Genomic DNA, 16175 nt, shown 5'->3' with positions numbered 1-16175 from the left:
CCCCAACGTATTGAACCTGGCTGGTGTTGTTCTCAAATGCCTTGCTACAATCCCCCATGAAAGTTGCCACTTGCACGATGAAGTATGGTAGCTTCTCAGGGCTACTTTCTAATCGGGCCTGGAGCTTTTGGGAGAAGTTTGGCTGCCTGTGATGTCATCCCGCTGGGATCACTGCCGCATCACCCATTGGGCCATCTACCATTCCCGCTGCTTGGTTGTGGCATTGAGGTGGGTCACATTGATCAGCGCCTTCTTTCCTCATTAGGACCATCTTCACCCCTGGCCACTGGTTAGAAGGCACTGAACATGTCTGTGTACTTGCAGTAACAGTACTTGCAGTAACTTGTGATATACTTTGTGTATGCTTTTGTGTATGCTTTTCTTGTACAGAGATGGATCTCCACATAGGGGGCATAGGATATGTAAGTCACCCACTCCAGTTTAACCTTGAAGAAGACCTTCACATGGTGGATATAGCAGGGCTTATGTCTTCCTTTTGTCTCCCTTTTGAAGACTGCATTTGTAACATGGTACCTGGGAATTAGATTCCCAGAAAATGACCTATTAACCCTAAAAATAACCTTGGATATGCAAAAGATTAGAAAGGAAGAATTCCCCCCACCCTCATATTAAAAATGGAGATAATTCTGTGAGCATGTTTTTGCACTTTCTATCTTCACTGGCAAATTCTAGACTGATCCTCCTACGGTTATGTAGATAACGGTTATGGAGATCCTATTAAATTAGATCCTATTAGAAGAAGAGACCACAATGGCTTCAAGGTATGAAAAACTTTTGAAATACTCATGAGAAACATGGTCTGTTCTACCAGGTGTGGTTTCTACAGACTGCATTCTTGATTTCATCACTAAGAGTTGGTTAGGGCTGGGCTTGTGTCAGATATTCCAGGGCACTGCTGCTTTACAATGAAGTCAGATATATATATATACACACACACACATATATATAAATACAAGGTGAGAAAACAACAGCAAAATACAGCATTGACATTGAAAACAGGGTGCAAATGTATTAGTCAAATGGCAAGAGTTTAAAATTCTGAACAAAATTTGCTGATTTTAACAGTTGGTTAAAGAAAAGATGCAACGATCTGTCCAGTCTTCAATAATGTATCTAGTGCTGAATTTGGTTAACTGATGCCAACAACATTGGTATTTATCAGTAGTGAGACACTGAAGACCCCATAAGTAGCCTGATTTTGATGTCAAACTTCAGATACTTCCGAGTCACAATGTGGTATAGTGGTTAAGGGCAGTGGCCTCTAATCTGGAGAGCCAGGTTTGATTCCCCGCTCCTCCACATTCAGCTAAATGGCTCCTCTTGGGTTAGTTGCAGTCCTGTTGGAACTGTTCTCACAGAGCAGTTCTGTCAGAGTTCTCTGAACCCCACTTACCTCACAGGATGTCAGGGAGAGGATGGGAAGGCGATTGTAAGATGCTTTGAGACTCCTTTGGCTGAAAAGTGGAAACAACCCCTCTTCATTTTGGAGATTAAATTTTGATATCAGCTGGTGCCAGGTCGTGAGAGCCTCTGGGCAAGAAGCTGTCTAGTGACTGCTGCCTATTGTAAATTTCTCCTGAAGGTGCCTTTATTGCATGCCATTGCCTGCTTCCTTATCACAGTGGCACTTGCAAAGGTAGGACGGGAGGCAAGAGAGTAGAACTTTGGTGCAGGAGTTGCAATTCACTGCCTTCAGGCATCTCCCCCAGTAGAAAATGGAAGGTTGTCCAGAGTTTCCTGTACCATCACACGGCCTCAGAGACTGGGTGTTCATTTATATCCCATCTTTCTCCCCATTGGGGATCCAAATCAGCTTACATTTTTCTCCTTGAGAGCCAGCTTGGTGTAGTGGTTAAGAGCAGTTGTCTCTACTCTGGAGAACCAGGTTTGATTCCTCACTCCTCCACATGCAGCCAGCTGGGTGACCTTGGGCTAGTCACAGTTCTCTCAGAGCTCTATCAGCCCCACCTACCTCAAAGAGTAGCTGTTGTCGGTAGAGGAGGAAAAGGCGATTGTAAGCCACTTTGAAACTTCTTCAGGTAGTAAAAAGTGGTAGCAAAAACAGCTCTTCTTCTTCCTCTTCTCCATGTTATCCTCACAACGGCCCTGTGAGGTAGGATATGCAGAAAATGTGTGTCTATCTCAACATCACTCAGTAAGCTTCCATGGCAAAATGGAGATTTGAACCCAGGTTTCTCAGATCCTTCTCCAGCACCCTAATTGCTATACTGCACTTGTGTTATCTCTTGTTCCTGGTGGGAACAGATGGGCTGATCATCAGTGGGTTATCTGCTGGGCTGTGAGCTTTGGCAGGTGCCAGATCACGCTGACCCTTGATTCTAACCCTGAGTTTCTTCTGTATAGAAGCTTATTACATCTTGGTTGTGTCTGCTTTCTTCTGAGAAATACCTGAGAAATACCTACTGGAAAGAGTGTTTATAGACCATGTGCATCATTTTATCCCATATTCCTAGTTAACAGAAGTTTTCAGTTGGTCCAGTACTGCTGGCCTCACAAATTGTATGGCTCGTGTAGTTTTGCTTGATATGGGTTGTGCTATCTAAGGGCTGTATACTGTTTTGAAAACTTTCAGTGCCAGCTGGTGACACTGCTGGATGACAACAGCCTGCACTTATGGAACTTGAAACAGCAGCGGAACGGTGCGTGCGAACTACAAGAGAAAAGGCACTTCACACTCCGTGGACCACCTGGGTAATGGAGATACTTCCTCCACTGCCTAACCTAGGCTGTGGGATGGACTGAGAGGGCTTTGTTCAACTCTGTTTATGTATCTAATGCGAGAGTGACCTGCCTGAGGGAGTTCCATGGAATACTGTACCACATACTAACACCATTTTAGGATAAATTCAAAGTGCTTGCACTCGAAAGCTCATGCTTTGAATAAATCTTTGTTGGTCTTAAAGGTGCTACTGGACTCTGATTTTATTGTACCATTTTAGGATTACCTTCTGCTTAGATCCCTTATCTAGGGTAGTCAGCAGGACTTCAGTAAAATAGGCTTTTTTCTGTAACCTGCCAGAACTCTCTCTTAAGCATGAACCACCCACCCTAATGCTTTTTAAAGTCATGGACCTTAAGTATTAATATTTAAAGTAAGGAACTTGGGATTCAGGAGCACTTGTCATGGATTTCATCTTGGCAGGATGTGTGGTCATGCTCTGCTTAGCCGTGTCCAAGTTCTCAAACCAAGATTACAAAAACCAAGGAAGTTAGATACTCCAACCTTCCTCCTAGGTTGGATTGCCACCACCTCTGAATGGTTCCCCAGACTAGCGATCCCCAACCTGTGGGTCGCGGGCCACATATGGTCCTTCGACTAATTGGAGGTGGGCCCCGAAGGACACCTTCTCCCCCCCCCCCCGGCCCTTTACTTCATCCTCCCCCCCCCCCCCCCCGGCCCTTTACAACACACTTTGGGTGTCATTGTCTCCCATCACTCCCAGATGGGACTATCTTGTTGCAGAGAAACAAGCTCAGGGTTCCCATTGATTTGTCATTGTCATGAGTTAAAATTTCCATGAAAATAAAATGTTCCTTATGTTCATTGTTGTGGCGTGTCTGTATCTTATTTTGAAGGGATGTTTAAACATTACCATAGCGATCAGAGCGTTAGGGCAGTGGTTGAGAGTAGAGGAGTAAACTACCCCCCCCACCGGGCCTCAGTACAAGGCGTTGAGTGGTCCCCGGTGAGTAACCCCCGGCGTTGAGTGGCCCCCAGTGATAAAAAGGTTGGGGGCCACTGCCCTAGACTTCAAGTTCCAGAGTTAATCTTGGGGGCCTATCAGGGGCTTACAAAGACATCTTGACTGTTCAGAGCCAAGAGACCACAAAATAGAACGGTAGAGAAACTCAGAGCAGGGCACAGCTTGTTCAAGAAACAGACCAAAGATTTAAAAAAATTAATTTGTTTTTATTAAGGTGCACATAGGTAAATTGATATACTAAGCAGCATAGAAAATAACATTGTAAAACATCTCTAACATGTTCTCCTTACTGAAGAGGAAGAAATGGCAAAGTTCATAAGCAGAGTTTCATAGTCCAAAGGTAAAACCACATACAGCATACAGGTTGTGGGTATGGATAGGTGTGACAAGAGTCTGGCAATGTCTGACAAGGCCTGACAAAATAGAGTGACAAATTAAGGTTTATTCCCATGTAGGATTCTACACATAAATGCCAATCAGGTCTATTTGCCAATTTATTAATAAACTAATAGATTTACTGATGTCAGGGCAGAAGACATGAGAAGAGCTAGTGTTAGGCCAGGAGATGGAATGCTGACTTCATCTATCAAGAAGTCTAATTCTCATAACAGTTAATTGGAAACATTTGCAACTTATTTACCTTATCTGTTAGTACTCCTGGAGCTCGTCTTCAAGGACACAGGTGTGGGTAATTGGATAATACATGCTTGCACGGGCAGGCTGGAACCAAAGTTTTAAACAGAGCAGAAAAATATGGAACCATTATTTTGCTACAGGATGAAGTCTAAATTGCATAATGGTTAAAAATAATGTAATTACCATCAGCTATGTCTACTCTCAGCTGTCTCTGAGTGAGCATATAGTAACCATTTCCCCTGTGTTCGTACCAGTTCTGTGTCAATTTGAGATCTGGTAAAGACCCTTAACATTTAAGCCTGTTGCTAACCATCTCTCTTCCTTTCTTCCCTGACTTGCTGTTTCAAAACTGTCCATGTCCCATCGTATTCTGAACAATAATCCAAGAGGCCAGATTAGGGACATGTGTGGATAAGAAAGGCTTTTCTACAAACTAAGGGTAGATCCTCAAGTTCGCAGAAAAATCCAAAAAAATTAGAGTGGAAATTTAAAAATTCCACAAACCATTACTGGGGTAAGATGATCTTGCAATGCTTACATTGCTATTTGGAAATTTGTGTAGCCAAAACTCCATAAACTGGTTGTAGAAAAAGAAGCAAGGTGGGTGGTGGCAGCCATAATAGCGGAGTAAGAAATAGGCAGTGGATGAGGGGTGGGAATAGGGAGGGTTAGGGGATGAAAAGTTGTGGGAGGTGAAAGAAACAGGAGGAAGGCACAAGAGGGGGATTTTCCCTTCCTTTCAAGGACTATTTAATCCTTACCAAATCATGAAGCTTTTAATAAATTATGAAAATACTTTCATAGTAAGGTTTCAGGACTATTTTTGTGTATTTTGTATAGCTAGGGCAGTGTAGTAATATTTTTTATTTGCAGGGCATTTGGAAAATGAATGGCAGTTGGAGTTCTTGAAAGCAGTTTTAATAAAATGACAATTTGTGGGCCCAGTCCTGGACAAACAATGTAACCATTGGGGTTATGTAGGTTTTTGACTACTCCCATTGCGTTACCTGACAGCTTAGGCAGAATGTGCAAGACTTATATTTCTGTCATGTTGAGAAAATTATGCTGCCAGTTATTTCAACAATTTCTGCTGATTTGCAGGGTGAGTTAATATAAAGTTTCTGTTACCACACTGACTGGCTTTTTTGTATCGCTTTTTCTCCGCTGAGAATTTTATTTTGGTTTTTGGTGTTTGGTAATGATTTCAAAAGCCTTGGAAAACATATCTCAGCTCTGCTATAAGTGTCTATTTTGACACAATGGTATATGAATGTTGACAGGGGTCTTGCTCAATTGGCAATTACAATGTGCTTTGTGGTTTTCCCTGCATTTCACCTGCAGTTCTCCTCCAAGCGCAACCCAGGTGACAGCAATCCTTGCACATTCCTCACAAGAATTCCTGTACCTTGGCACTGAGAGTGGTAACGTCTTTGTGGTGGAACTCCCGTCCTTCAAAATACTAGAAGATCGGACTATTAGTCCAGAGGTGGTGCTGCAACAGTAAGCATAGATTTGGTGGTCCCATACATCTGTCTTGGTGGTCCCATACATCTGTAGTTATTTTAAATAAGCAAGGAATCTGGGGTGTTGTACTAATTTTTTTTTTTTGAGAATCAAATTTAGATATGGAAACAAATCCTGTGCATACCTTTAGTACAATAACTGTCTGGCTGTTAGGGCTGTTTTATGTGAATCTGCATGCTTGTCATGGTTTGTTCAGGAATTTATAAATCATCCCTCCGTATCCTTTGATTGACATATTTTCTTGTTTTTTGGACTCAGTCAGTTTCTGCTATGCAGCCAACTCTGTCTGAAATACAGCACACGAGAATTGCAATGACATTGTGCTGACGGTGTTAGATCCATTTAATTAATGTAAAGCTTTGCTTCAGATGTTGAAAGAATTTAGGTGTGTAGCTGGATACAGATTAAACTACTTGGAATGGGTGGGCTTGAATATACAAGCTGGTCCTCGAAATGCTATGATGCAAGCATTATTGTCCCAAGGTTTATGGATTGGGAATCTGAATATTCAGTGCTGTAATTTTTAAAGGAGAAATTGCTCAGATATATTAAGTATTGCTCAACAGATCAAAGGAGATTTTTTTAAAGATATGGGGATAGGGGATAGGGGGCTGTGTCTCATAATTTGAGCAGGAATGGGTGTGAGAAAATATTTCTAGGAATATCAATGTCTGTATGCAGGTTTTTATTAATTAGAAGATGCTATCAGATACTGTTGAGATTGAAGTATATCTGTACAAAAAACAGTGACAAAGAAATAATTTCTTATGAGTTAACCTTTAAAAGCAAGGTATTTTAGACTGGGATGTTTGCAAAACTGGGGTATTGCTGCTGATGAATTAGTTAAAATCCTAATTATCACAGTTAGTATATACATAACAAAAAATTGGAAAACTAAAAATGTAGTAATAAATATGGATGTTATTTGAATGTCTTTAACTGATATCCAATACTGCTTGGGACATCAAGTAGCTACAGAGATATAGAACTTCCAGAAATTTTGACATAAAGAGGGGGGGGGGAAAACAGAAAATTTAACAAAATGTACCAAAAATTGTGAACATATCCAATATGTGAGATTTACATACTGCTATACCTTATGCCAGTTTTGTGAAACCTTGGGGTTTCTTGGTGGCCCTGGAAGGGTTTCCTGAATGCATGGGAATTGATTCATTTTGACAGCGAATGAGGTGGCTGGATGGAGTGACTTAAGCAGTCGGTGAGAGCTTAAATGGACTCCGGGGAATGGTAGAGGACAGGAAGGCCTGGAGGATTATTGTCCTTGGGGTCGCAATGGGTCGGGCACGACTTTACAACTAACAACATAACATATTTTTAGAATTTGTCACACATTTATCAGGTGATATGACCATATATGGTCATGTCAAATCCTCCCCCCCCAATGACCAATGATAGGCCTGGAGGGGGTGGGAAGAGGAGAGTCCCCAGGTGGGCATGTATATAGCTATGCTTCCCAGCCATATTCTGCATGATCATGCCACTTCTGGGGTTTCTTGATGCTGGAGAATGTTTCAGGGACTTCTCAAAGGTAAAAAGGTTGAGAAAAGCTGTCCTATGCTATCATAGCATGTATGATTTTTCATCTAAGAGGTGGGGGAGTTGAATGTGGGAAGAAAATTGCATAGTAAACAAAATAAAGTATTTTTGGACAAATTCCGTTGTAATAAGTAGAACTGCCAGCATGCTTAAATTTTAAGCTAAAATTTAATACTGAAAACTTTGAGCTCTTTAATATTGTATTTTCATTAAACACATTGCAAGATATTAACTATTGCCAGAGGTATTTACACTTAAACAAAAAATATCTTGATAATTGCATATGTCTACATTATAAAAGTCCCCCTTCTGCCATGTGCTACCTTATAATTGCCTAGTTTTTCTATTGGTAAGATTGAAAAAGTCCTCAGTTTCCCATTCGCAATATATATAATGATGATGACAAATTTTGCCTAAAGGGACTTTTACTCATTCTAAAACAGAAACTATATGATTGGGGGAACTGTGAAAAGAAACTTCTAAGTTTCCAATTTTTCCATTGGAAAATTTTAAAATAGGCCTTGGAAAAATATTTTTTCCCTAATTTTTCTCATTTTTTTCCTCTGGGCTCTCACATATTTAGGTAGCCAAGAGCTGGGTAGATAGGTGGCTTAGGGGCATCTCTGGGGTGGGGGGAGTGGTGGTGGTGTTAGAGGCAAGATTAAGACTAAGGTTTAAGAGTTTCCTTTCCTGTTGTAATGGCTAGCATGACAAAGATGCTTAGCTATTCTCCACTTTTTCCCAGGGTGCCAGAAGATTACCAAAGTAGGCGGTCACTCGACTTGGTAGAATCGTTAAGGGAACATCCCCAGAATCCCAGCCAGATCTTGATTGGATACAGCAGGGGCCTGATTGTCCTCTGGGACTTGAAAAGCAACAAAGCAACACACCACTTTCTTGGGAATCAGGTAAGCATTCTAGGGGCTCTGGAGCAGAGCTAAGAAAATAAATGTTAAATCATTTTGTCTGTGGATTGCTTTGGTAGAAACAAAGCCTTGTACTTTGGTGTTAGTGAAGGCAAGGAAGCAGAACCCATAAGAGAAAAATTGCTCTTGAAGGCACCGAAAATCTTGCCAAAATTTTCTTCAGTTTTCTGAATCTTCATTAGGGACGGTGGCTAGAAAATTGTTTTTGTCCTGGCTCTCACCAGCCATTCTTGGCATACCTAATTCTATGACTGATAGACCCACAGAGTTCTTGATGAGATATAAATGAATTAAAATGATTATGTGTGCTGTGTCCCTCCCCCCTGTCTCTCTCTAGCAACTGGAAAACCTCTTTTGGCAGAAGAATGGTTGTCAGATCATCAGCTGCCATTATGATGGGAGTTACACCCAGTGGCCTGTTTCAAGCGATGATAGGCAGCCCAGTCCATTGGAAAGTAAAATGCCATACGGTCAGTATGTTTATAGTTGGACATGGAGTCTGTTTGAGTTATACTTGATTTGGTGTGTATTTAGAGCAGGCTTAAGCAACTTGTGACATAACTTCTGAGTCTCCAGCAGAAGGTTGGTATCTTGTGCTTATTTACTGCCTGAGAGTGCAGAAACTTGGAAGTTGTCAAGCACCTGGCAGGTCACAATATGCAATTGGTAGTTTTTGTCTGGCTTGGTACCATGTAAGTTATGGTAGATCTTGACATTTGTAATGGGAGACATTTAGTGAATGAGATGTGGTAGTTCCTGCATCTCTGAGGACTAGGAAAGCCAGAAAGAAGGTAGCTAGGCAACATTCTGTTGGAAATCTTATAGAGGTCTTAGGTGTAGATTCACATTAAAATCAGAGTCCAGTAGCACCTTTAAGACCAACAAAGATTTATTCAAGTGCCTGCACTCAAACGCTCATGCTTTGAATATATCTTTGTTGGTCTTAAAGGTGCTACTGGACTGATTTTATTGTGCTACTTCAGACCAACATGGCTACTCATTTTAATTTGTAGGTTCACATGTAACGGTAAATCATTACTCACTACTGTATAATTGAGCCAGGGAGATAGGAAACCTTAGGCTCCCATGCACCCTCTGTTGTACCATCTTGTACAACAATCTAATTAGAGTTTCATTTTTGTGGCAAAACTGATTTGCCACTTCATCCAAATAAACTATGTCTTGTGTTTTCTTTACAAACCAATATTGTAAATGGGTGGTTTTGCAGGTGCCCAAAGCATAGTGTAACTGTTTATAGTGGTGAACTATGGTTTGTTGCAAAATGCACACTTTCAGTGTTTCTTCCTCCCCTCAAGTCTGTGTTCAAGGGGAGGAAGAAACACTTGAAGTTCAAGGTTCTACCATGCTCATTCCCTTAGCAACAAACCATGTTTGCCACTGAAGCTGAACAAGGCCTGAGTATTCCTGGCTTCTCCTGCGTCTCCCATTGTCCCCTGGAGAAGGTAACCACCATTACATGTATATTAATGGTATTCCTTATTGCGTTGTATGTGTGGTTAGTATGGTAGTTTAGATGTGCAAATAATAAATATGTTCTCTCATGCACTAGAAAGTCAATTTTTTGTATTAGTGAAACAATGTAATTCATGAAACCAGACATCTTCTAGGCATTTTCCATACTTGTGTGCACTTCCAAATACAGTGTATTTAAAGTTGAGTATCTTATAAATTTGTCCTCCTAGGTCCTTTCCCTTGCAAGGCCATCACCAAGATCTACTGGCAAACAGCAAAAAACGGGTAGGTATTACGGGCATAGTTGTCCTTTCTGCAATTATCCATATATTCTAGAGTAGCCTTGTAGTAGTAAGAGATCTGCAACCTTCTGACTGTCACCCAAAGATCCCATGTGTATTTATAATACAACCTATATAAAACTCGTGGAATGCTCCAAATATTCTTGAACTTCTTGTTTTGGGTCCTTCAGAAAGGCTGCTTATTTTTCAGCTTTTATGAAGGCTAGATTATTTAAAGGTGAAATTATATGGGTTCGGAGATTATTTCTTGCCATAACTGTTTGCAAAAGGAAGAGGAAGATTTGACTCCAATTGAACAAAACATTATTCGTCTCTAGAGTATGATCTTTCAAGCTCCCTTCATCAGGTCCCCCCCCCCCCATAAAAGATATCACAAAAAGAAAACTGTGTTGATGCTATAATGGCATTTCTGGTTTCTGACCACTGAATACTTTAATTATGTGCCTAAACTTCCCCCTCTCCCCCCATTAGGCTTCCTTACATTGTATTCCAAGGAGGGATGCCTCGGGCGAGCTACGGTGATCGGCACAGCATTTCTGTTATTCACGGCAATCATCAAACAGCTTTTGACTTCACTTCACGAGTGATTGACTTCTTTGTCATTGCCAATCCTGATCCACGTGTAGGTATGTGGAAGCTGTAAGGCTTCAAACCTCTGATGAATTGGGTGGAATTAGATCAACTCTGAGGGTACTGAAATGCCAAACATGCCAATTATTGTCCACTTTCAGATCAATACGTAATGCCAGCTAAGGTTGATCACCTCTTCTAATGGAACAGGGACATATTTAAAGGCACCATGTGTTGAACTAATAATGTAAAATTTGTATTAAAATGGGGGGGGGCTAAGTAGCTACTTTAAGTTGAGAAATACCATTTGCAGTCCTCCACTGATGGCAGAACTTCTTTTTAAAATTTGTATCAGCAGTGTGGTCCTTAATTGCTGTTGGGATTTACACTGGCAGTGAGCCTGAGCCATTTGGTGCTATAAACAGTGGCTGTGTTGTAAAGACGGAAATCTGCTCTGTTTTACTTTTATACAAATATTGTCTCTTGTGCTGGCAAAATAGACCTAAAGATAAAAGGGTCAGGATGTACACTCTGCAGCTTTGAGACATCTTGGAACATTGTGCCTACATCCTTTTTATTTTATTTAATTTTTATTTTTTTGAGAACCAGTATGGGGTACTGAACAGAACATCCAGGTTCAAATCCGAAGTCTGCTCTAAATTTCATAGGGTCTGTCACCATCCTTCAGTCAAACTTCCTTACACAGCATTTTTGTCAGGATGAAATAAAATGGGCATGTATGTTGCCATGAGATGACGGATGACAAGAACATGAGAGCCCTGCTGGATCAGTGGTTAGTGGCTTAAAGGTATCTAGAGTGATGAAGGAACCCAGGCCTGATCCCCATGCTAAGAGCCACAGGCCAGTGTGCCTTTGACTCTCACCCTTTAACTCACCTCTGCCCAGGAGGAGCTTAACAATTCAGAGGCCTACAGCTCCCACCTCCCAACAGCAACAGCAATCAGTCCCAGGCACACAGACCTTGCTCAATTAGCAACAGAGCAAACAAGAAACCCAGACAAAAACACCAGAAAGCTGCAAGCACCCATTCACCCTCTCACAAAGTAACTTCAGCTAATGTTCTCCATTAGCTTAGCAGTTTAGAAAAGGCAAAAACAAACAGAAAACACTTCCCAGCAGCTTTCTCTCCCCCCCCCCCAGCCCAGCTGGCTCAGTTCTGCATGATAATCTAATCTAATGGATAAGGCACTTTTCATATAAGGCTTTTAAAGCTTTGTTTTTTGCTGCTGCTTCAGTTACCCAATGCTGGTGTCAACTGCCCACCCCCCACCCCAAGAGAGTGAGCTGCCAGGGCTTCTGGAAGGGCACACTACCACAGGCCCCTTAAGTACATGTGTGCCCTGCTGTCTGCCAGCGTGCCCTTCCTCCCCATATGTTTAGCATTCTACCACACATGCTCCCTGCCACATGCATCGACATTGGGGAAGGTTGTCCAGATGGTACAGAGTGAAGGCACATTTGTTAGCAACAGTGGTGGTAACCCAACCACTCACTGCCCAGTGCTGGTAGAAGTAGGTCAAGCAGACAGGTGGTTGGGATGGGAGGTGCATGGATGGGGAATCTGGGGGTAGGCACAAGAAAGGAGGACCTGGCCACTCTCAGGCCTGCAAAACTTGGCCACCCAGGTCTTCAAAACCTGCAACCAGCCCTGTGAATGCCACTAGACAAGAGAATAGTAAAACAAATTTGTGCCAATTGGATTGTCACCTACCCCTATCCTGCCATTCACCTTCTTGCTGCATAGCCCACAGGCTCTGGGTGCCCACTGTTTGTCTCTCTGGGCAGCCTGCGGAGCAGCAGGGCAGAGCAGAGCCTTTCCGCCAGTCAGACCTCCCAGTGTGGTCTTGCCTGGCTGACCTCAGCATCCAGGGCACTGGAGCTCCCAGGGCATGCAGTGATAAAACAGGGGGTTGCTGTATAAGATGTTTTCACATCTTATGTGACAATCCAATTGGCACAAATTTGTTTTACTATTCTCTTGTCTAGTGGCATTCACAGGGCTGGGCCAGCTTACAACATACACGTGCATGAACGAAGGAGGAAGCTGTAGCCATTGCATGCTTACTCCAGGAAGTTGTTCAGTCACTTGAGGTTTCTGTGGCTGGCCAGCTTCGCTGTAACCCCTTGCCTAAGCCTGATGGGAATCTGCCTTGGTTTACCTCATATGCTCCTTTGGAGAATCTACTCAGCCGACTGAAGGAGTAGGTCGCTAATTGTATACCAAATCCATTTATGTTAATGAATAAGGCTTACGTAATTGTATGCGTGGTGCTGGGAAATCTTAATTAAACTTTCATTGTCTGGATAGGTAATTTCCAATGCCATTTATCTCGACTTGCTTCTGACAGTGCAGAATCTAATTGGACTCATGAAAAACAATAGTAATCTGTGATCAGCTGAATGCCAAGAGTACACTCTGGATACAGTAGCTTTCCTCTATAGCCCAGTGTCCAAAGTGCCAAGTTATGTTAATTTGGTATCCAGGGGAAACAGTTTTATTTGTGTATCTTTTCTCTCAGCTGTTGCCTAGCACTGCAGGTGTTGTGGTAGTTTGAATTCCTGATTGCTACGGTGCTTTCTGAGTAGGGTGAGAGTCCAGTAAAGTGTTTCTGTGAAAAAACAGGGTCTGCATACACTGTGGGAAGCGATGCTGGTATAAATCGCACGTCTCTTTTAGGCCCAAGAAGAGTTTGTCTGCAATCTGTTCAGGTTGGAATTCCAGTGTGCGTGAGCAAGACAACAAGGGAGGGAAATTGTTAATGACAGTGGAGGGAGTCTGTAGATTTTTTGCTTATAAAGAACATTCTGTGTTTGATATGGGTTTTTGAACCTGCAAATAGTGAAATGGTTAAACATGAAGCAAAAGTCCAGAGGAGGGAGGCCATTTTTTGTTTTAAGAAGTAGCCTTCTGCAGACAAACCCCACAAACTGTTTTAAATGATAAGATGCAAACATCATCTGCCCTAAGCAACTGTTGTACAAAACCAAAGTACTGAATTGGCTTGAACGCATAGTTTGTGCTCCAAACCTGTATTCTGGTATTGTGGAAGCTCTGCCATATGGAGTTGTTATGACATGCTACTTTTTCTTTTGGCAAAGGAACTTTGTATGTTTGCTCTGGCAACCAACCCCTCGTGGCTATCCTTATAGATTTTAGTGCATATTATATGAACTTAGTTTTCCAAAAGCAGAGTTGTAATTGGTACCTGTAGCACTGCTTAGAATACTTCTAAAGTCCTGGTCCAGCCCTGCCAGCTAACACAGAATCAACTGGATCATTGCAGAGTAAGCAAAACTGCGCTGTCACCTAACTGCAGGTGACAGATTCTGTACCTGCACCAAGAAATACATTTCCAGACCTCGGGGGTTGTGTTTTGTTTGTCTGAGCAATACATGCCACGCAATCTTGAATAAAATCTGTGCTTAGTCATGCATATCATATTGCAGAATATATCAGATAGCAGAAAAACTTTGGCAATGCAGGTCCCTGTGTGTGCTTTCTCATTTTCCCAATACTGGGAAGAAGTCTCTGTGAAGCAGCCCCTAAGACAAGGACTGACTCCATTTGTGGCATGCCCACAGTGGCCGTAATGCACTTGGTGGATTTGTTGAATGTTGCTGTTTGCGGCATGAAGTCTTTGAGTATCTTCTTCCTGCAGAATGTGATGACCCATCTGCGATGGTGGTGCTAGCGGAGGAAGAGCTGGTGGTAATAGACCTCAAGACTCCTGGCTGGCCTGCTGTCCAGCCGCCATATCTTGCATCCCTTCACTGCTCAGCTATCACCTGTTCCCACCACGTCTCCAATATCCCACTGAAGCTGTGGGAAAGGATAATTACCGCAGGGAACAAACAGAACGCCCACTTCTCAAACATGGTATGACGTGGTATGAGTTTGATATTGCTGGAAAGACCTTAAAGTGAGCAAATGTTGCAGATTTTTCAAATTAATAATCTTAGGCTGTGTCTCAGGTTTTTAGAATGCTTCTGCTTTTAAGGTAGACTGGAGGAAGGAGATTGTGATATTTAAATCTTAAATTCAGCTGCAAACACTTGTAGGTCAATATATTTCCAGACCATAACCCAAATAGCTGTTACACTGCAGGGAAAACTTTGAATATCTTCTGATACACAGGATGAAGTAACTTTTCCCCAAAATCTCCATTTATAAATGTAAATCTCTATTTGGAGAGTAACCTTTGCTAGCACTCAGTTCAGGGAAAGGACCTTGATGAGAAAGCTTTAGATCAGGGGTAGTCAAACTGCGGCCCTCCAGATCTCCATGGACTACAATTCCCATGAGCCCCTGCCAGCAAACGCTGGCAGGGGCTCATGGGAATTGCAGTCCATGAACATCTGGAGGGCCGCAGTTTGACTACCCCTGCTTTAGATACTTAACTAGTCAAGGAGGATATACACTTTTAATGCATTAGTTTGGATGGGAGTGCAGCTCAGGGACTAAGAACTAGAATCGGAAGGCAAGCTTGCTTGACAGCAGAGGTTTTCACCCTTGGGGTTAAAGAAATGTGAATATTATCCAAAATACAGAACCATCAGGAGAAAATTGTCCCACAATCCTTGGAATGGTGGTAATGTTGTATTGCGCCTTGGGGGTTCTGTGGATTGGGATTCAGTCAGATGAGCGTTCTGAAAGAAGTGAGGGAGTCTGATTCAATGACCCACCTGAACACATTTGATTTCAAGATTGTCCATTGTTCCTTGTGAGAGGAATGGATTGGATTTCATTTGAAAAAATTGTAGTCCATCTGTTCTCTTTATCATAGTGGCAGCTTTTCTGTCACAGGTTCTTTACAGCAGGGGTAGTCATGTGGTCCTCCAGATGTCCATGGACTACAATTCCCATGAGCCCCTGCCAGCAAACGCTGGCAGAGGCTTATGGGAATTGTAGTCCATGAACATCTGGAGGACCACAGGTTGACTACCCTTGCTTTACAGGTTCTGGATATAATGACAACACACCATGGAAAAGGAGAATTTTCTACTTTATTGGGCAGCCAATTAAAATCTAACAGGACACATTTTCAACTCAAAGGCAAATATCACTCACTGGCATATGATATCAAGCAAAATTGCTATCTTCCTGCCCCTATTAGAAGTCTCTATTTTCCCAGAGAGAGAAGTTTTCTCTCACCTGTCTTCTCTGCAGCTGGAGGGCTTCTGCTTCTTGGCAGGGTTCCCAGATGAGCTGGCAGGGTCCCTGTCTTCTCCCTCACTGGACCAGCTCCCTTCAGGCAGCTGCTGATATACAACTGCACAGCCCCACGCTGAATGACATAATCTTTTTAACTGTCCATACTTTACCCAGATCCTTATCAAGCCTCATAATCTCTGTCCTGTCATATCCACCCAGATTACATTGCAACAAAACATATTTGTCCCTTGTCCCTCTGGGGGTTGAA

At 42.3% G+C, this 16175-nt stretch overlaps 1 protein-coding gene across 7 annotated transcripts in view; it reads left to right on the top strand.

Annotated features, from left to right (window-relative positions):
* LLGL2 (LLGL scribble cell polarity complex component 2) overlaps nucleotides 1–16175 on the top strand; it is an 82053-nt gene that overhangs the window by 38382 nt on the left and 27496 nt on the right. For all 7 annotated transcript variants that reach the window (XM_077327822.1, XM_077327820.1, XM_077327814.1 and 4 more), the window contains exons 5-11: nucleotides 2615–2733; nucleotides 5724–5882; nucleotides 8209–8371; nucleotides 8727–8859; nucleotides 10093–10147; nucleotides 10636–10790; nucleotides 14415–14632. In XM_077327822.1, the coding sequence (XP_077183937.1) occupies nucleotides 2615–2733; nucleotides 5724–5882; nucleotides 8209–8371; nucleotides 8727–8859; nucleotides 10093–10147; nucleotides 10636–10790; nucleotides 14415–14632 (1002 nt within the window). The remainder of the gene's footprint in view (nucleotides 1–2614; nucleotides 2734–5723; nucleotides 5883–8208; nucleotides 8372–8726; nucleotides 8860–10092; nucleotides 10148–10635; nucleotides 10791–14414; nucleotides 14633–16175) is intronic.

This window comes from Paroedura picta, chromosome 3, assembly GCF_049243985.1.
Source record: "Paroedura picta isolate Pp20150507F chromosome 3, Ppicta_v3.0, whole genome shotgun sequence".
Classification (NCBI taxonomy): Eukaryota; Metazoa; Chordata; class Lepidosauria; order Squamata; family Gekkonidae; genus Paroedura; species Paroedura picta.
Note: the sequence above shows the minus strand (reverse complement) of the source record. Positions and strands in the feature narration are given on the sequence as shown.